Here is a 21,098-nt window from a genome sequence, read left to right as displayed (position 1 = left end):
CCACCGTTTAACCTTAAGAGGGCAGCACTCAAACGTTTTTACATCATATATTATAGTATTGAAACACTTTATATCCAAATGTCAAAAAACCTACTAAAATCAATGAACAGCACTAATAAAGCATCATTCTTAATACAGATCATTAACTAAAAGAAGTTGGTTTAGGGTTTAGTTACTCTTTAAAAACAGGAAATAGAAGGTCAGAAAAGTGTTGCCTGGAATAAGTTTTAAAAAGTGGTAAATCAGGATGACACCAGTGCAGGCTATGTAATTTGTGCGTTTAATTTAGGCTATTTATTTTTGTCCCTGTGCGCCGATCGGAGACGGAGTTCACTGCTAATATTCTGAGAGCTGTCTAGTCTCGTGGCTGTCATGAGCAGCGCCTTGCATCGGCCAATCAGTGCATGACAGGCAGTTGCGGGTGATGTATTATCATTAAAATCCCATAACTCCTATTCATTTAATAGAATGTTTGGGCATACCAATATGGCGGTGCGGTGGTTTCACAATTTTGACGTCATTCGACAATCCAGTCATAAATAGATCAGTGGCTGGAACTGAAGTCTGCAGGATGTTAGCTCACCAGGGTATGCATACAAAGGAGTTTATGCCAAGGGCCAGCATGTTTTTAATCGTGTCCAATGCAAACGCTTCACTTCTCAAAAACGGCAACAGCTGGCACGTTTTTTTCAACACTCATCGCTCAACGCAGAGAATAGGTAAATGTTCACATTTGTGTGAAACGTCCAATCACAGTGGAGTAGAGGCGGGACAAAAAGTCACAACCACCAACTGGCACATGATAAACAAAGCAGAAGTATAGCAACAGAAGCGCTCATCCGAAAAAGCTGGCAAACGCCAACAGTTGGCATCGGCCTGGCATTTTCAACTGCATTTAAATGCTTTCGTGCACACGCCCCCTTAGAGTCTCCCACATCATCTTGCAAACTGTAAAAGTAGCTTTTTCTTGCTTTCCACTCTCCCAAAAAGCTCAGACAGGTCCTGGTCTCTCCAATCTCACCTGAAGCTTTTATCTCCTTTTCAACTCCTCCAGATTTGTGACTGGCCTCTTGGTGGCCTCCTCCTTCACGGATCCTCTCCTTGCATGGAATCTGCTCTAGGCAGATTTACAGCGGTGACACTTTTTCTTAGTTATTGATTTAACTGTACTCCAAGGGATATTCAATGACTTGGAAATCTTCTTGCATCCACCCCCAGCCTTGTGCTTTTCAATTACTTTTTCGCAGTTGCTTGGAGTGTTCTTTTCGGTGAAAGCTCTGCCACAACAATGACTCACCAGAAATTGGACTTTTAAAGATAGAGGCACATTTAAACCACGGTTAATTGAAACCTCTTGACTACAAGCAAATGATCTCCATTTAACCATGATTCTAAAGCACGTTGGATGCACCAGTGATTAAGTGCTGCATTAAAATGGAAGCGAAAGCCAAATTAAGACACAACGATAACAAAAAGTTGTGACATTTTGATTAGATTACGAGGTCACCATTTTTAATTAAAAATGCATGAATAAATAGCTTCCAACAAGACTGCTAACATGCATTTAGAAAACAAATGGGGTTGATTTTGATGCAACTTCTACAAAAATGTAATCTGGTTCATCTGGTTTCAGAGTTTGTCTTAATAGTAAATAAAGCAAAATTGTACACTGTTCTTCCTTAATCATTTCTATACTTCATTCTTTAATAATTCATCACTGGGCAATAAACAGACCTACAAAATGATTGGTTTAAAAGTCACTGAACCTCAAAAGCATTTCATTATTGAAATCAAGTTATTTTTCTTTATTGAAGTAAAAGCTCCTATACAGAAAGAACAGGAACTGCTCTACTCAATAACATAGCAAGTTCTCAATGTCAATAAGGAATGTCAACATCTACATGAATCTTCATGCAAACCAGCTGATGGTGGTTTCCCTGTAAGCATTTGCTCCCAGTCAATCCTTAGTGCCTAGTGACAATTTAATAATACACCATTATCGGGTCCAGACGCATGGAGTGGATGGGAGCAAAAGAATTGATAAAAAAATAATATCTTAAAGACGATATCGACAAATCGAAACAGAAAAAAGAAAACAGAAACCTAAAGATGAATGACATGTGACAATGTACAACTTCAGAGCTCAAAGCAGCACTGCACAGCACATACTGAATTCAAAACGTATATTGTCCTTATACCACTGGGCAAATTCAGTACTGCGAGTATTCCTTGGTTTGAAGTTTAGCGACGATGCGCTCCAACTGCCTCTTAGCTTCACACTGAGGAAAGTTGCCCATTTCATAGTACTGTGGAGCGATTTTCACCAGCCTAGAGGGACGGGGAAAAAATGTTTAGGCATTTATTTTCAGGCACTTTGCAACTTTTTTCCATAAGATGACAGATGTATGCAAGGGTTGTGTGTGCACGTGGCCGTTTTAGCTTACCATTCGGGTTTTATATCAGTGCAGGTGCGGATGTAGTTCTTGGTGGTCAGCACGAACTCGTTGTAGAGAACCCACTCGGGCTTATGGTCCAGTACTGTGGAAGGGTGCAACTGGACCACCTGGTTGTCCTTCACCGTTAGATAGTGTCCCGTACGCTCCAGGTGAGCAACCTGATAAAAACATAGGCGCAAATGAACGAATAAATCAAACAAGCTATCAGAAAGCACTTTTTTGAGGCACTTAAACATGCGCCGTACGGATGTCGAGATTAACCCGGGCAATCCGTCTCAATAAAAGCCCAACGCAAACAGAGACACGGCCAATGAAACGCCCAGTAATTTCTACACTAAGGCACAAATCTGTCTCACCGATAAAGGTTAATGTTGACAAATATTTCGGTATTAATGGAGTAATTCAACCAGCCGGGTCACTTGTTTCAAGTACCCCCTCCTGGAGACGGACTCGATAAAAATGTAATTTCCTTTCCCTATGCAGGATGAAAATTGCCTTGATTTCTTAGTATGCGTTTAAATGGTTGTACTTTAATAGAAAGCCATGCATTACATTAGCAAGCTATGGTCATTCTCCATTCCCAGAAGAACTGTAGAAATAGTGCCTTTTAATTTAGACTGAGACAAATAAAAGCCGAATTTTAGTTCTTCTCTAAATCCAGCTGTGTTTTGTAAGTTATAGGCCACAGGTAACGGGTGTTGTTTTTTCTGTATCCACTTCAGCCACAGCTGCATTCACAACAACATATTAAGATTTGAGTACCCTTTTACCTCTAAAAAATTTTTTTTTTATACTTATAGTGAAAAGATGGCACTTGGTTCATAAAATAGAATATAAAATCCTAATACGCCTCTATAGGTCCCACACAATAGTTTACAAATCAAACTTCTGCGCTTATATATGATCCAAAAGAGAAGCCATGTGAGATGTATGAAAAAAGAAGAGAAAAAAATGAAGACCTGATTGGCTTGTGGCTGGTGTGGGCCGATTTGCATTTCTCATCACAAAAACCCTAAAGTTGTAATACAGCTGATGTTAGCTTTCAAAGCCCAACCACAGTGAAAAACAAGGCCAAAAATAAAACTACATAATAGGGTGGTTGGTAAACCAGTAGGTATTATAAACAGGTAGAAATTGTCAAAAGTAAAGATTTTGGACTATCGTCTCTTTCAAGGTTAGGTGCTACACAGGAGTCAAAAACGAGCGCCATTGTGGAAAGCGAGGGAGAGACGATGCAACAATATTTGTTTCGAAAAAGGCAAGGAAATACTTCTGGTCGTTTCTCAATTGGAAGGCTGCAGCCTCCGGAGGTCAAATATGCAGGCTGCATACGTCATCAAGCCTGGTTTATTAAGGTAAACTGAGCATTACATTCGCAAGTCATAAGCATACTGCAACAATTTACGATTAAGTATAATAGTCAACTTTATAATTGTTAATATTCTGAAATAAGACAGTCTTGATGACGTATGCAGCTTATGCAGAAATACGACATCCGGAGGCTGCAACCTTCAGATTGAGAAATGGCTTCTGCCACGAGTTCCTCATCAGAAAGTTGTAACATGACTGCGTTTCTCCCTGATGCCCTAAAAATGTTGATCATTTAGCGTTTTGAAGGTTTAGTTTTTAGTTTAGTTTTCCTTTGCGACAGTGCTGCGGCGCTTGTGGCCTCTAGGGGCGCTAGGCGTGAAAAATACATGTCTAGCGCCCCCTAGTGGCCAAAAAGTTCCGCTTTGTGCCTTTAATCAAAACACTTATTTTGTCATATTAAATCAAATCAAATCAACTTTATTTCTATAGCACTTTCCAGCAACCACAAGGTGCCCAAAGTGCTTCACATCGAATACAAATAACACATCATTTGAAATCACAACATACAAAAAAAAGAATAAAAGAAGACAAAACATCATCAAGTCACACACTACTGCGTATCAAATGCCAATTTAAACAAATACGTTTTAAGTTTGGTCTTAAAAAGGGCAACCTCGGTTATAATACGCATGTCAGGGGGGAGCTTATTCCAAAGCTTAGGGCCAGCAACAGCGAAAGCCCTATCACCCCACTGCTTATACTTTGATTTAGGGACCTGTAAGATGCCTTGATTAGAAGACCGCAAACACCGATTTTGCCCACCCAGAGTTAACAACTCAGACAAGTACTCAGGGGCTAACCCATTTAAAGCCTTAAAAACAAACAATAAAATCTTAAAATCAATCCTAAAACGCACCGGAAGCCAGTGGAGAGTAGCTAAAACCGGAGTAATGTGTGCTCTTCTAGGCGTGTCAGTTAAAAAACGAGCGGCAGCATTTTGTACTAGTTGCAGACGTGAAAGATGTTTGACTCAGACCAACATAAAGAGCATTGCAATAATCAAGCCTTGAACTAATAAAGGCATGTAAAGCCTTTTCCAAATCCTGCCTGCTAAGAAAAGGCTTAACTCTGCTCAGCAGACGAAGTTGGAAGAAGCCTACCTTTACCACATTGCTAATTTGTTTGTCAAATTTTAAGGCACAATCAAATACAACGCCTAAATTTCTGACAGTTTGTCTGGTGTATGGAGTCATAGATCCCAAACTAAGATTTGAATTTACTGCCATATAACTTGTATTAAAAACAATGCATTCAGTTTTACCTTCGTTTAAAGTAAGAAAATTGCAAGAAAGCCACTGCTTGATATGCTTAATGCAATTTTGCAAGCTATTTAATGCAACACTGTCATTTGATTTCAGTGGAAGATAGATCTGCAAGTCATCAGCGTAACAATGAAATTATAGATTATATTTGTTTATTATAGCCCCTAGTGGCAACATATATAAAGAAAATAAAGTAGTGCCCAGAATTGAACCTTGGGGCACACCACAATAGAGGGGGGCAGACGATGATGAGTACTCTCCTATTGAAACAGAGAAACTCCTATTTGTTAAATATGACTTGAACCATTCAAGTGCAGAACCTTGAATGCCTACACAGTGCTCTAGACGTGCAAGAAGAGTTAAATGGTCCACTGTGTCAAATGCTGCCGTTAAGTCAAGGAGCACCAATACAGTAGGATATCCTGAATCTACAGATAGTGATATGTCATTATGAACCCTCAACAGTGCCGATTCAGTGCTATGGCGTGATCTAAAACCTGATTGAAATTTCTCAAATACAGAGTTATCTTGTAGAAAAGCCTGTAACTGATTAAAAACAAGCTTTTCCAACACCTTAGAGATAAAATACAGATGTGAAACGGGTCTAAAATTCGACAGTTCATTTGGATTTAAATTCGGTCTTTTAAGCATGGGTCTGACCACGGCATGTTTAAAAGCATCCGGGACTAATATTAAAGCATATTAAGAACACTGTCATTGCTGCGGTTATACTTGGGACTTCGTAGCTGAACTTTTTTGACATCGATCAACTGTAAAATGTTTTGGTCCTGCTCGATTTTTGTTGACTTCGCCTAAAATGATGGAAAGTTTTTCATAAGATCCCCTGGGGTCAATGTGTTAGCATGACAAAAGCTTGATGCTGTCTTGTGAGAACAGCCGGCATTTTTTTGTCTCCCGAGTGCCTCTCACATAAATTATTCGATTTTTATGGCTTATGTTTCTTCCCCGCCACAGAAAACCACCACAGGTTTATCAATGCCATCAAATTATTATTTGGTTTTTGTTTGTTTGTTGATCACGAAGTACAAAGTAGATGAGGAAAACTAGGATTCCGTAAGCACCGCCATTATTGTTTACAATGCGTGGAATGGTACACTGTGATTTGTTGAGCGGACTTATTAAAGAGAAATGACTGGACTGGCGTTTATCGTGTTTTGGGGGAAAAAAGGTGAAAAGATGACAGAATTACACGGTGGATATCGGATTTTGCGCAAATTAAGAATTTACTTTTTGACACCGACCTGATACAATACTGATTTTGGTAGTAAATCTTTTTTTTAAATGGCGTTTACTGCGTTTTGGAACCAAACTCTTTATTTATTATCCTTGCGTTTTCACTAACTATCTTCAGTAGGCATGATTTTTGTTTGTTTTTTTGTTTTCTTTTTATGCTTTTGATTAATATTGGTAACAAGAATTATGAAAATTCTATGGTATTAAAGATTTTAATAACATAACCTTACTAAAAAGAAAACCCAGCCATGACACATATTGTTAAAGCAGTATAAAATAAAACCTATCTTGATATAAGATTGTGGTCATATCATCCAGCCCTACTTCATAATATAACACCAAAACAGGACCCTGCCTCAAAACCACTGGCAGGCCCAGGCTCTTTGTAAAAAGAAGTCATGCAATACTTATATAATTAATTTCTCAGCCATAAGAACCACAGTGCTGCATCACTGTCTAAAAACCCAGAGGCACGGTTGATTTTTGTGTGACGTCATGATAATTTCATCAATATCATGTATCCAAGCATGGCCTGGAAACTGTATTGACCAGTCAGCATCCAGGACTGAAACTATCAGTTTAATAACGCTTTGTAAAGTCTCAAGTCTCTTCAGGCAAATTCTACATAGTATATTCAGAGATTATACAAATAAATGCAGTCAGTTGGAATTTATCAAGATCAGTGAAGAAACCCTCAAGGCCACATTCACATGACTTTTTGTGGATATGCCAACACATTATGCTTTAAGCCTCTGGGTTGGGGAGACTTCACCAGGATAAAAGAAAAATGGGAAAAGAAAACCAATAGACAGTACATTTTTCAATCAAATCAATCTCTGTAGACAACCAAGCAATATTGTGCACAGACATCCACAAACGTCTTGAAGAATCTACATACATTTTTAAAACTGTACAATCTCTCTTTTCTATTAAAACTTCAGTATTTAGGTGAACAGATAACACATAAAAACAAACCTGCATGAAGAAGCCGGTGACCAGAGCACGACGGATGTTGATGTAGTAGTCTCGGCTGGTGAACTCTGTGCTGCGTCGTGGGAGGTTAAAGCGGTCCATGATGCGGGAGAGCTGCTGCCGCACGTTATCAGCCGACATCAAGGAGCGGTAGTTAACGAAGTTATCGTAGCACCACTGCACAGCCTCGTGGTCTTTGAACACAATGAAAACAAGATTAAGCAAGCGTAATATCCAAACATCTCTAAAATTCTCACAAGTACTGCAAAATCAAGAGTTCGGACAAATCTATGCAACTTCTACAGGACTAAATATGAAGTTACCCAACATGGCAGATCGAAGAGATTCAGCTCCTGGCTAAAGGAGAGTAATTAATCCGTTATATAGTTTTATCAATGACAGAAGAACATAAATATGTAAGCGGTGAGTTCTTAGCCATACAAAATACTTCACAACCTGTCTGTTAAAACCCAGCTAAAGAAATTGTATGAGATTTAATTAAATAAAAAATCATCCTACATAATGTAAAGAATATTCTGTTAACTAAAAATATAACCTTGACATCTTTAATATTGAATAAGGTCATGTCAAAGACTGAAATCAATGTGAAAGCAAACCTTGATGCTCCTAAACTTATTATTAGATTATGAGACTTTAGCATGGATTTCACAGGAAGGGGTCAAATATATAAATATATTTATATTAGGGCCGGGACTTACACGCGTTAAGATTAATTAATTACACAAAAAATAACGCGTTAAACATTTTTAACGCATTTTAATCACACTTATTTTTGCATCGCGCAACATTTCTCATTGAAAAACGAAAGGATGGAAGCGTCGATAAGAGCATGGTTGTGTGTAAGCTATGCAACAAGGAATTCACATATCACCGCAGCACATCGAGCCTCAAGTATCACCTCAATGCAAAACATATAACGTTAGCAGCTAGCGTGGACGTTAGCCCGACTCCGAGTACAACAACTTGGTTGAACAAAAATAAACAATTTTTTGTTGCTTAAGCTTATGTATTCAGTCATTATTCATGGTATACTAAAAATCCATGTGAAAAAATAACTTCTCAATGTTCTCAGATCAAATATTTATATGTGATTAAAATGTGATTAATTTCAATTAATTAATTAATTACAAAGCCTCCAATTAATTAGATTAATTTTTTTAATCGAGTCCCGATATATATATATATAGACCGTTATAGCAGTAACAACATAAACAAGTGGCTGCACGTAGCTTCCGGTAAACTCCGCTAAGAATAAATGACAACAAAGTTCTTTAAACGTAGTTTATTTATATAACAAGCAAAAAAACAACACATAGATTACCTAGGAAACCAAAACATTTGTTATTTTCGACGAGGCATTTGTTCAAGAGATCAGTTTAGCAACTAGTCAGAGCATAAAAAAAAATGAAACCGTAAGTAAGGTTCGGATCCAGACGTTTTATCACCTTTTTTCAACTTTTAAAAGTTCATGCTCTCACCACACCAATATGTTTGAATAAATAAAAAAAAGTTTAACACATTCGCGTATTATGTGATACTTTGTGCTAGCATGTATAATTGTTTAATAAATTATACACTTACGGCAAAAATTTACTTATTTGACCATGCTCTATGCAATTAAAACTTCTGTTTTAGTTGTGATATGTCTTTCAAAGCAAGAAAGCTTCAATGTGAATGAAGCACAATAGACAATATACACTGAGACAATGGCTGAAGCAACACGAAGCAAGTCCGCTATATGGTTACTCGGATCAGAAGAGACTGAAATAACTGGAACAAAGTTACCCTCCAAAAAGCAAGTTTTATGTGTGTTGTGCGTTTTTAAATGGTACAGTTTTTGCAAAAATATGTGATTTCGGAAATATTCAAAGGCTTTGAGCAACCTCTAAATATTGTAGGAACAATTCAAAAGTTTTTATTGATATCATAACACATTTAGGGGGTGAGATTTGAACATTAAAAAAATATGACCCATTATAAGTACCACCCTATATACACAAACACATCAATAGGAGAACTGTAGACTTTGTCCTGTCATATTTACAGTTTATCAGCTTCAACCAAAACATCAATTCCAGTAAATCCCTATGTGCATCTTCTGTTTATTATTCTTTGCATAGTTGAATGATTTACTACAAGATAAAATGAGATTTTAAGATGCCAAGAAACCCATGAGATCAAAGTTTTATAGAAAATATAAAGGCTGATCATTTAGTGTGGAAAGCTGCGCCTTTCATAGGGGGTTGCCTCGCAGGCATTGATTGTGATGAAACAAATTAAGATTTTTGGCCACCCATAAAAAACTAAAATTAGTTAATAAATTTAGGCAATTAGGCTAATTAAAATTGGGGGAAGGGAATCATAAGCACACAATAAAAATGCATACATACTCTGTTTAAAGGCGTGGTAGACGTTGAGCAAGGTCAGGTGGTCTCCGTCAATATGGGCGAACCTCATTTTGGACTCGTCGGCTGCCTTCTTAGCTTCGGTGGGTCGCACAAAGCACTGTGGGACTAAACAAGGTTGGTATGGGCCCCAACATAGCCGCCCATAGGGATGAGTCAAGCGTTCACCCAGACAGGACACAAGGCCTAGTTCTGAGGCTAGAGCACGGCACAGCGTACGCTACACCAAATGGTAGGATGGGGTAGGGGGAGAGCTGCTTCTCACTGCTTTTGAAATGCCATTCTGGAAAAGAGGAAGTGTGGCTGTGGAATTTAAATTAAACCTGCGGTCTTATATTCAGGGGGGATTTTTACGGGAAGAGTGGCGGGACTCGACTGATCTTTTCTAAAAAGATGACGTCATCTTAATCATCAGTCATTTGTTATGCTCATTGCAATATTTAGACAGGTTGTGCGGATTAAATGTTATCATGGACTTCATAGAAGAACAGTCTAAAGAGAAGTTCAGACTTCAACAAAGCCAGAACCTCTCTAAAGTCTTGGTAAGCAAGCAACAACATGGGATTTTGTACTCTCCCCCACCCCTCTGCAATACAGACATTAAACTGTTAAAGAGCCATTCTGATTTGGCAGTCCTACCATGTGACACATTAAGTGACTCAACTTGACGGCTTATAAGTACTTCCATTATCTAGAACAACTTACAAAGTAGCCAAATGTATAAAGAGACCAATTACATCCATGTTTTTGGAAACATTATGGTTTCCCCATAATAAAATTACGGCTTGGCCAGCTTGAAGTTTTGGATATTTAATGGAGACATTAAAACAGGAGACTAACACTGGCCAATAATTTATGGTCCTGAGCACAGACAGTGCAAACTTAAAAATAAAACTGATCTACAAATAATTAATTTCATAGTCCATTAGTTTTAACTACATAGATAGACTTTGCTGAAAACTGTTAGATTGGATGCAGGGGATTTGTGTATATGTGAGCATGCATTACCTGATAACATTGCAGTGATGGAGAGGATCTCATTGGAGCAGTTGAACTCACAGCTGGCGATAACCATCTTGGCCAGCTGGGGGTCGAGCGGGAACTCAGCCATCATGGAGCCCAGCTCCGTCAGGTCACCGTCGTCATTCAGCGCCGCTAGATAGTTCAACAGCTCCAGGGCTCGCATCAGCGTCTCAGGAGCTAGCATAAGGGTTGGGGAAGAGAAAATAGTTTATTAAATAATACATTTTTAAAAAACAAGAGGAAGTAAATAGTGCAAAAAACACTTAAAAACAATTTTTAGATGGAAGCGTTTTTTAAAATAAAATCATTTGAGGGGTAAAGCCCTTGGCTTCTGGAAAAACATTGTGGTTGTGGTCTTCTAGACAACAAACTTTAAATTTAAAGCAGTCATTTTTAACAATTTCATGTTTTCCTTTGTCTTTGGAGTGTTAAAAGCTGTTTGTGCGTATAGAAGATCAATAAAGTCATTGATTAAAGTCTAAAACCCAAAGAGAGTATCTTTTTCATAAAGTTAAAGAGACACTCCACATTTTTTGAAAAAATGCAAATTTTTTATCTCCCCTAGCGTTAAACATTTGATTTTTACCTTTTTGGAATTCATTCAGCTGATCTCCGGGTGTGGCGTTACCACTTTTAGCATAATCCATAGAATCTGATTAGACCATTAACATTGCGCTAATAAAAACCAAAACGTTTGGATAATTTTCCTACGAGTCAAGTTTTAAATCGGAAAAATATCGAAACTCTTTAGTTATTTTTTAGCGTGATGCTAATGGTCTAATCAGGGTCAATGGATTGTGCTAAGCTATGCTAAAAGTGGTAGCACCAGACCCGGAGATCGGCTGAATAGATTCCAAAATGTTAAAAATCTAATGTTTAACTCTAGGGGAGCTGGAAAATTAGCATATTTCAAAAAAAGTGGAGTGTCCCTTTAAGGCTCATCCTAAAATGCTTAATTTAAACACACCAAACATATGTATGTCACTGTGTGCGATGACTGGCATAACGTATATAAATGTATACGCTAAGAAAAAAGGCGTAACTTCTATTACACTGTGCTTTGGGACACGATATTCCAAATATGGTAAGGGGCGTAACATTTCCGTCACACGCTTGAGGTATACAGCCAATCACTACACACTGGATAGTTGGCCAATCAGAGCACACTGTGATTTTCAGAAATAGCTTTGTAAAAATCTATGAGTTTTGGAAAATAATTAGTTTTTTATCTTAAACCGTGTAAACACATTGTATTACACCAAATAAAATTTTTAGCAACTTCATATGACCCTTTTAAAGTCTCCATAAAGAAAGTAGCGATTATCTTTTTTTCCCTGAAGTGACATTTTTCAGAGTGAAACGGCTTCTGAAAAAAGGGCTGGACTTGAATTTGTCCTTTGAGAAGTGATTGGATCGTTGGAAGTTGTGGCATGTTGCTAATTGCTAATCACTGGGATCTTTTCGTGTACTGCGCCCACCTGCCATATCATATGACCGGATGTGAAGTTAGATCGTTTCCAGGGGATTTGCGGTTTTTGATTAAAGATTATGAGGGCACATGAATTTTAAAAAAATAATGAAGCTCACAGATAAATAAATACCACAATATTCCAAAAAAAAAATACGCTTTTTCATTTCAACTTCATTGCGACTAAGACAAAAAGGCATTTTTTATCTGACATGCAAACAGTTCCAAACAGCAGTGCCACTAATTCGATTAAATGGAGGAATCTCTAGTTAATGCATCAACACTGGTCACACACCAACAAATTCAATTACTGACCTTTGGCCCTAGAGAGTTTGGCTCTAATGACCAGTTGCATGTTAACTGAAAATTAGCATTGCCTTGGGTTTGGAGCGGTTTGCTGAATAGTGTAAAAGACTGCGCCTGTCTGTATCAATGAGTCAGGAACACTTCATTTAAAAAATGCCGTGGTCAGTTTGTTATTACGAACTAGTATCGATCTTGTATATCAGACATTCTTTTTCTCATTTTCATTAAACCGAGTAATATGTTTTGAGCAAAATGTAAGTGCACACAGTAAACTAGTTTGGGAAATAGTAGTAATTTATACAGTGTGGATACTATATAGCACCAAATGTCCTGATGGGTTAGCTGAAGGCAGAATCAATGAGAGGGAAAGCTAAAGGTACATTAAAGTGTGGAAGGCACCAGCGAGCGTTTGGCAAATGTCACCGGGCAAATGCCTTCAACCGGCTTTATCCAGCTCTACAAATCCCTCCTGCTTTCATTTGGCCTCATTCGTGCCTGTGTATCTGTCTGTAAACCCATACTTACTGAAAACAAGTCGACAAATACAAATCTTGCTACCACTGAAATAGAAAACTACATCTTGGATAAACAATCAAATGGTATTTATGTAGGGTTGTGAGAGGTACTGGACCATTGCCTTACACGCAAGAGTATTTGATAACGGTATAATATGTACCGAAAGCATTCAGTTACTATCATTATCTTATTTTTGACCAAGGTGGCGTTTGGCGGCATTCGCAATCTGAGCTGCTTGAATCATATGCTTTGGCCTAGGGCTACATTTACATTTTCAAGTTTCATGACTGCAACTGTATTATAGGAAGTAGAAATGGCCCTATTTAGGGAGACTGGTGGGTCATGAACCTCTCAGAAAAGCCAATAATCCTATCAAACAGAAACTTTCCATTGTACCCATTGAGCAACTACAAGTCTAGCTATCAAGTAGTTTGAAATGTCCACATTAGTCTCCATATAGCTTAAAGCAATTACACAATCAAAGCCATATCTGACTCTGTACCAGAAAAAGAGGGAAACCCATAACACAGAACAATTGTACAATTTAACAGACTATTTTTCAGCCGCATTTTTTTTTGGTTGTATAACAAAAATTCAGAATCAAGTTGCTTTTTGTTACCTGGGGGGTCCATGAAGTCAAAGTGCACCAGATCATCAATACCCAGCTTTTTGAGCTGTAACACCACAGAACCCAAATTGGACCTGAGAATCTCAGGGTATGTGTTGTCCTGCCAAGAAAAAAGGGGACACATATATAAAATGAAAAAGTGAATTAGCAAAAATTCTCATTTCAAGATGAGAGCTTTAAACTGCTTAAGTTGATCTGTTTAAGTGTTCACATTCATTTACATAGCAAGGTTATGTTCAAAAAGGGTCTAAAACTGGGCACATTTGTTGAACATGACTTACTTGTTGAACAAACTTGAAAATGATTCACTCACCTGCATCTCAGTCTTGTAGGCTTTCTCAGTATACAGCCGGAAACATTTGCCCGGGCGCGTACGCCCGGCACGGCCTGCTCTTTGCTGGGCTGAAGCTTTACTAATAGCTGTTACGAGAAGCGACTCAACTCGAATGCGAGGGTTATACACCTGTGTAATCATAAAGAAAGATCCTTGTGAATATCAAAATGCACACCATTGCACCACAGCAATATGCCAAAGCGAAGCCATCCTTCATCTCTGACTGGACTACTACATGTATGACAGCAGCAGCTGGGCTAGGGAAATGTCAGCAGAATATATAACTAGCTTTTCTATCTCAAGCCGCTGTCAGAGCCCTGCCACTGGGTTTATCTGGGGATTTTCGGAGGCAAGAGAAACAGATGATGGGGCGAGATTAGACAAGTGAGGCAGAGAGGAGAAGACTAACCTTTTGCTTGGCAAAGCCAGGATCAATTACAAACACAACGCCGTCGATGGTCAGGGACGTCTCGGCGATGTTTGTTGAAACCACAACCTTTGCGAGAAAAAAACAATAAGATCAAGATTGAGATTAAACTGACCAGACAGCTCTTATAACCTGTAAACAAAAACACAAAAATGTGAAAAATGTGTCTGTGCAACTGTGATTCACCAGTCTCATTCCTTACCAAAACAATAGTACACATCTCTACATGCTACAAAATTCAAAGTAGCATTTATTTCCGTGACAAAAGTAACATGGCACCTAATCCTAACTATTAGCGATGTTTACTTAAAGCAACAATATGCTCAACAATCACTTTTTACAATAACAGTGACAGTCCACTTTTTTAAAATATGCTAATTTTCCAGCTTCCCTTGAGGTAAACATTTGATTTTTACCTTTTTGGAATCCATTCAGCGGATCTCCGGGTCTGGCGCTACCACTTTTAGCATAGCTTAGCATAATCCATTGAATCCATTAGCATTACGCTATTCTCTCATTCTGGCGCAATAATCAAGGACTTTGCTGCCGTAACATGGCTGCAGGAGGCTCAATGATATTACGCACTGCCAAAAAAAAGTCCCCTTGGTAACTTTTTTAATAGCAGGGGACTATTTTCAGGCAGTGCGTAATATTATTGCACCGGTCGGAAAGTCCTTGATTATTACGCCAGAATAAGAGTATAGTTCCTAGCCATATCGGCCTAGAAATTCACAACTTTTAATTTTCTGTCGGTCTTAGTACACAATGTAACTACAGAAGAGTCAAGTTTTAAATAGGAAAAATATAAAAACTCTTTGGTTATTGTTTAGCACGATGCTAATGATCTAATAGTTGGATTCAATGAATTACGCTAAGCTATGCTAAAAGTTGTACCGCCAGACCCGGATATCAGCTGAATGGATTCCAAAACGGTAAAAATCAAATGTTTAACTCTAGGGGAGCTGGAAAATTAGTATTTTAAAAAGTGGATTGTCCTTTTAAGTACGCATTAGATTTGGGTTCCTGTATAGCACAGACGTAAAGCACTGCATTAGCAGCACAAAAGGTTATGGGCTTGAACCCAACTAACACACATACTCATAAAAATGTTGTATGCCAAATACATCAATGTAAATATTCACTTCAGATTAGCAATCCTAAAAAGTAAGTTATTCTTAACAGTGCATTTTCCAGACACAACAACACTTCAAAACTTAATCACTGTCTGTGAAACTTCCAAATCAGTGCTTATCTGTGATTTTGGGAATCATTGTAACAGAATTTGTCTTCAGTATTGCTCAACCACCAAACCACAAAACCCGATCAGAAGCTCAACCTGAAAACTCTATGCCAGCAGGGGTGCTTTTTAACTACGTGATAAGAAAGTTTTGCACTGCTCGGGGCAAAACCCAAAATTGAATTAAAAGGAAAAGTTTCATGGCTAAAAAACAGGAAGAAAAATCTGTGGGAATTAAATCCTTAAAGACACTTCAGTGAGCTGTCGCAGGCTCGAAGGCTAACAGAACCCAACAGGGGAGTAAGGCAACAGTTGCTGCAATCAAGTCGAATCGGGAGTGTGCCGGATGAGCCGGACTGCTTTCCGCCGAGCGGCCCGTCCAGACGAATTACCACTGCTCTTTCTGGGGATGAGATACATGTCTGTGCACAGCGTGCAGCCATCTTCCTTTCCCTGGAGACCCCCAACGTCTAGGAAGCTTTATTATTCATGTCGCGTCCCGCTCTTTTTTTCACGCCTGTTTGCAGTACAGGTGGCCTTCGCGTGTGGCGTAGTAGTGACATGTGGAATAATCTTTGAGATGGAGACTGCAGACAGTCTTTTATATGCTAGGGTGACAGCATTTGTAAGAGAGGTAAAGCTTTGGACAACAGTCGGCCAACAGACTGGTCATGCACTGTGCGATGATTCATTTACCCAGAGGTGTTCGCATCATAAGGCAACATTTAAGGGCATGCTATATTAAAAACGATCACGTGGCATGCTCCCCAGAAAAAAAGACTACCTGCGATTGAATAGTATGTGTCAGGCGCTCATTTGAGCATAAAGAGCTTGAAGGAAAAGTATCAAAACCCCAGACAGATCAAATGTAGCTTGTATATGTTAAGATTTAGACTTTATTCCAAATCCTAGTTGTCTCTGTAGGCAGCACTTTAATGCATTATATAAATAACTTTAATGCGAGTAAATACACATCACTAAAAATTGCATTGCATGTATTGAGACCAATTGTAACTGTATTTTTATGAACAGTTCCTGCTTTTCGAGAACAGTTCAATTTAGTCACTTATGATTCATTACCTTCACTGTAGGTAGGATCCTGCCATAGGTGGCCGACGCCTTAGTAGGTAGCATACTAAATTTTGGAACAAAGCTACATGGTTCAGATTTAGAAATGATCTTTAGGCAAAGCTGATGGCTGTTTTTAGTTGAATATCTAAAAAGCCTTACTGCAAACTAAATGTCACAGCTTCATTTTGAATAAGGAGGAAAAACTGAATAAGGGTGGAGAGGGAAACCCTCAGCTGTCAGATTTGCATTCAGCTGATGAAAGTATCAGAGCATGCTGCAACATTTACACGCTCTGAAATTTAATGGCCCACAAACACTGGAAGATTATAGACGGAAAAAGAAATGCGTGCAGGTTGGGAGAGGCGATGAGAAGCATGCCAGGGCCTGTAAAGTTGATCACCTCCTCGTGCCAAATGATTTGGTTTACAATTACCTCCACGCAACGCTGTCGATCACAAAAGAGCATCTGCATATCGTAGCAATCACGCACATCTCATCGGCTTAAAAGGTCTCTTTGAGGACAAAAACTTTTAGTACAAAAGAGGACTGAAGAGGAAATCATTGCAGGAGATGCTCGAAGCCAAACCTGATGACTGTACCGGTGCTGAAACCGGAGCTGCTGTCTGTTTTTTGTTACTTACAATTGTTCAATGCACATTTGCGTTATAATATAAACATGTATACAATCCTCTTTACATAATGCTTCTCCTCAGGCTATGAGAACAAATGGTATAGGGGCATTTAAATTGCACCTTTAAAAAGTAGACTCCTCTCCAGCCATCAAATCCATGGCTGTTTAGTTATTAATGCAGCTGGGTTTTATAATGCACCTTATTGCCTGATGTAATTCAACAGCTGAAACCAATCACCTGCCTATATTCATGGAAAGTTGTGAGAATTCAATGGAAAACTACCACAGAGTCATTGTGCATGATCCATTGATTGAAGGGAATCCAGAACCATCCAAAGGTTTATTAAGAAAACATGCTTCATAACCAGGCTGCATCCTTACAAAAAATGTGACCACCTGGGAAAGGCCTAATAGAAGAGATGTAGTCCAGACTGGTAGCCATGGAAATTATCAAAAGGTGAATGTCACTGGGATGAATCCCATAGCCAAAACCCTAAATGCATTACGAGTCCTTAGTTGTAGTCATTGAACCATAAGGTGTTGAGAAATTGCATCTTATAGAAAGGCAATGATCCATGCTCAAGTGGTCCGGAAGAAAGTCGGCGGACTGACCGAGCAAGGCTAATACTAGAGACATTTCACTTGAATAAGTACAATTTCGATTCGACCTGCTCTTCTGCGAGTCTTCATTCCATGTTTCTAAAAGTTGTTAATTAAAAAAAGTAGCCCACAAAAACAATGCAAACAGAGGTGTGAATATTTGGTATAATGCAGGTAGCCAACTGTGCACATGCAAACAGTTTAACAAACTTGCTCCGCATAATTCTCTTTAAACTGTTGCTGACACAATACGCAAAAACTGAATCACGCAATATACCAGAAGTCTCCAATAGTGATGCACGGGGTCAACGTTTTTTCCAACCCGCGGGTCCCGCTTTTATAAAATATTTGGCCCACCCCAACCCGCACCACAGTATTTATTTTTACAACCTGCCCTGCACCCGCGACCATTAAAATAAACATCTCTTCTTACATCTTTACTTTTTACTTAACTTTTGTTTTGTTGTTGTGGCAGGCAGCGGGAACTTGGCGCTTTCTCGATGTGAGGCCAAAGGTTAGGGGATATCAAGTTATGTGGTGCAAGTTACATGGCGGAAGTTGCGTTCCTACGTAGGCCTATGCAATTTAACCTTTTTTTTACACTTAAAGCCCTGTTTTCAGATTGTTTATGATGAAATAGAACGGTTTTGACTGAAATTTTGACATATGATGCTGGCCCGAGAATTTTTGGGGTGTTTGTTGTATCACCTCTTACCTCTACAATGGCTGTATAGGTGCACTGGAACAATCCCTCCCAAAATGCACAAAACTTTCGTCCACAAAGACGTGAAACTCATCGAGTGGTCAGGGGTGCTCACCGACATGCCCACACAAAAATCGCCGCAAAAGACGCCCTCCAACAGGTGTTTTAGCAGTTGTTGTTAACTTGTGGACCTATTTATCCAAACGCCTCACACCCGTACATTCTTCCGTTGAGAGCCTGAATAATAGACACTCCAGCCCAGTTGGTGGCGATAATCCACCTTTGCCAACTGCAAAAATACAAACAACGTTTCCGGCGCGGTGTATTACTGTACCTCACAGTACATCTAATACAAGTCAATGGAGTTGGATAAAAACCACAATAAAACCTGTTGGAAAGTATCTTCTGCAGCGATTTTTGTGTGAGCATATCAGTGAACACCCCTGACCACTCGGTGAGTTTCACATCTTTGTAAACGAAAGTTTAATGCATTTTAGGAAGGATTGTTCCAGTGCACCTATATACCCATTGTAGAGGTAGGAGGTGATAGAACAAACACCCGAAAATTCTCGGGCCAGCATCATATGGCCAAATTTCAGTCAAAACAGTTTTATTTCATCATAAACAATCTGAAAACAGGGATTTAAGTGTAAAATAACGAACTTGTCCTTTAAATCCAGCATTGGGAGGACTTTACAACAAACACTAAAACAAGGACGCTACAACAAATGAGCTCTGTCCTCAAATTCCCTACATGACTGCTGAAAGCGTCATATGCTCAAGTTAAACCCGGTCTAATAACCCCATGCATCAGCAATGCAAAAGCGTCTGTTGGATTTGTCCTTAAAGAGGATGTGATGGCACAGGTGCATAAAACACACACATCCCACCTTCCCAACAAATGTAGCTTATATGCATTGTGTTTCAGGGAGCTACACTGCGACCAAAATGGTCGCATATGCGACCTTTTGAACTGCCGTTGCGACCCTAATTTTTAATGGGTCGCAAATGTGCTACCTAATGTTTTAGACAATATGCTATGATTTACTATGAGCATTTATTAAAACATAAATGTGGATTTTACGAATACGTTTTATAACGTGCTCTGAGCCATCAACACGTTGGCTTCATTTTGCGTGAAAGCACGTCGTGTCTCTCCCTATCAGTGTGCGTTTGCGTGCTCAGCTGTTTCACAATGAATTAGGTGCGACGCGACGCAATCGCAGTGTATTCCATGTTTCTGAACTTGAGCAGAGGTCTTTCTTCACTGAGGACGCGGGACCCGTATGGTTCCGGGTTTATATTTTAAATGGTCTGTCGGGTCCGGTTAGGTCCTAGTTTAATTACTTTGGGTCCCAAGTCTGATTAATGTTGTGTTTATAACCCGAGTCGATCGGAAAACGGCCATGAGCGCTACCGCGCTAAAGCTCGAGTGCATTTTCAGCGTGCCTCCGGTTTCTATGGCGATGGTTCTTGTTACGACCACGCGCTGCATTTGCTTTCTCACATTTTTTTTAATGATCTTATTATTAATAAACCATATCTTTTCTAAAACCATATCCATATTAAGTTTGGACAGAGATTGTAGCAAAAAGCAGTGCTAATGTCAAGCCAATTGCACTGAACGAGCAAAGCAATGTAAAGTCTGTCACCGGGTCAGTAAGTAGACTTTTAAATCTGAAATAATGTGTGGATTAAGCTTTTTAAATCGGCAAGAGAGAAATAGAAAGATAGAGCAGAAGCAGTAAAAGTGTCTATCTAATAGAAATTATTACCATTATAACATCAGTCATAACATCAGTCACAGTTATAATCTATAGACCTGCACTGTCTATTAATATACTATACATAGTATTGTATTATATTGAGTTTGATAAAAGGGGTCTAATTGCTTCATATATCAGTGCAAAAACAGTAAGTGGTTTCGTGGTGCTTTGACAAACAGTGTCAGCTTTGTTAATGGCAAAGAAAGTTTGGGGTGGTTAGATTGATGAAATATAATGTGAAATTAATATTAATTTTCAATGAATCAAAGTATTGTGTTGTGTCACACATTATTAGTTCTACGTCACATGTATAGTAGACCATTATTTGTCAGTGGGTAATAATTGCCCTTTTCACCGGCTACCACCACCAAGTAAATTTCAGATCTGTGGAAAACACTGCAACATTTAAGAAAACAAGGCGGCATGTGGTTTAAAAGATGGCAAGTAAAATAAAAAGCATATCTGTATGCAATACAGTTTTGTTACTGTTCATTATTATCCAGAGCGCCTTAATATAACTTGAAAAAAATATGTGCGACCAAATCATATTTTGCGCCAGTAACTGAAAAAGTTGGTAGCGCAAGTGCCACCAGTGGAAAAGGTTAGTGTAGTTCCCTGTGTTTAAAGTATGCCAGAGGGTCTGATGA

General features: G+C 38.8%; 1 protein-coding gene across 1 annotated transcript in view; it reads right to left on the bottom strand.

The window, feature by feature from the left end:
- Positions 1 to 1,776: 1,776 nt before the first annotated feature.
- dhx15 (DEAH (Asp-Glu-Ala-His) box helicase 15) overlaps positions 1,777 to 21,098 on the bottom strand; it is a 29,635-nt gene continuing 10,313 nt past the window's right edge. The window contains exons 7-14 of the mRNA XM_055212349.2: positions 14,426 to 14,512; positions 13,996 to 14,145; positions 13,674 to 13,782; positions 10,750 to 10,941; positions 9,727 to 9,849; positions 7,319 to 7,509; positions 2,445 to 2,614; positions 1,777 to 2,328 (exon numbers count right to left, since the gene is read on the bottom strand). Of these exons, the coding sequence (XP_055068324.1) occupies positions 2,211 to 2,328; positions 2,445 to 2,614; positions 7,319 to 7,509; positions 9,727 to 9,849; positions 10,750 to 10,941; positions 13,674 to 13,782; positions 13,996 to 14,145; positions 14,426 to 14,512 (1,140 nt within the window). The 3' untranslated portion in view covers positions 1,777 to 2,210. The remainder of the gene's footprint in view (positions 2,329 to 2,444; positions 2,615 to 7,318; positions 7,510 to 9,726; positions 9,850 to 10,749; positions 10,942 to 13,673; positions 13,783 to 13,995; positions 14,146 to 14,425; positions 14,513 to 21,098) is intronic.

Source organism: Misgurnus anguillicaudatus, chromosome 21 (assembly GCF_027580225.2).
Source record: "Misgurnus anguillicaudatus chromosome 21, ASM2758022v2, whole genome shotgun sequence".
In the NCBI taxonomy this organism is placed as follows: domain Eukaryota; kingdom Metazoa; phylum Chordata; class Actinopteri; order Cypriniformes; family Cobitidae; genus Misgurnus; species Misgurnus anguillicaudatus.
The sequence above is the reverse complement of the archived record's forward strand: the minus strand, read 5'-3'. Positions and strand labels throughout refer to the sequence as shown.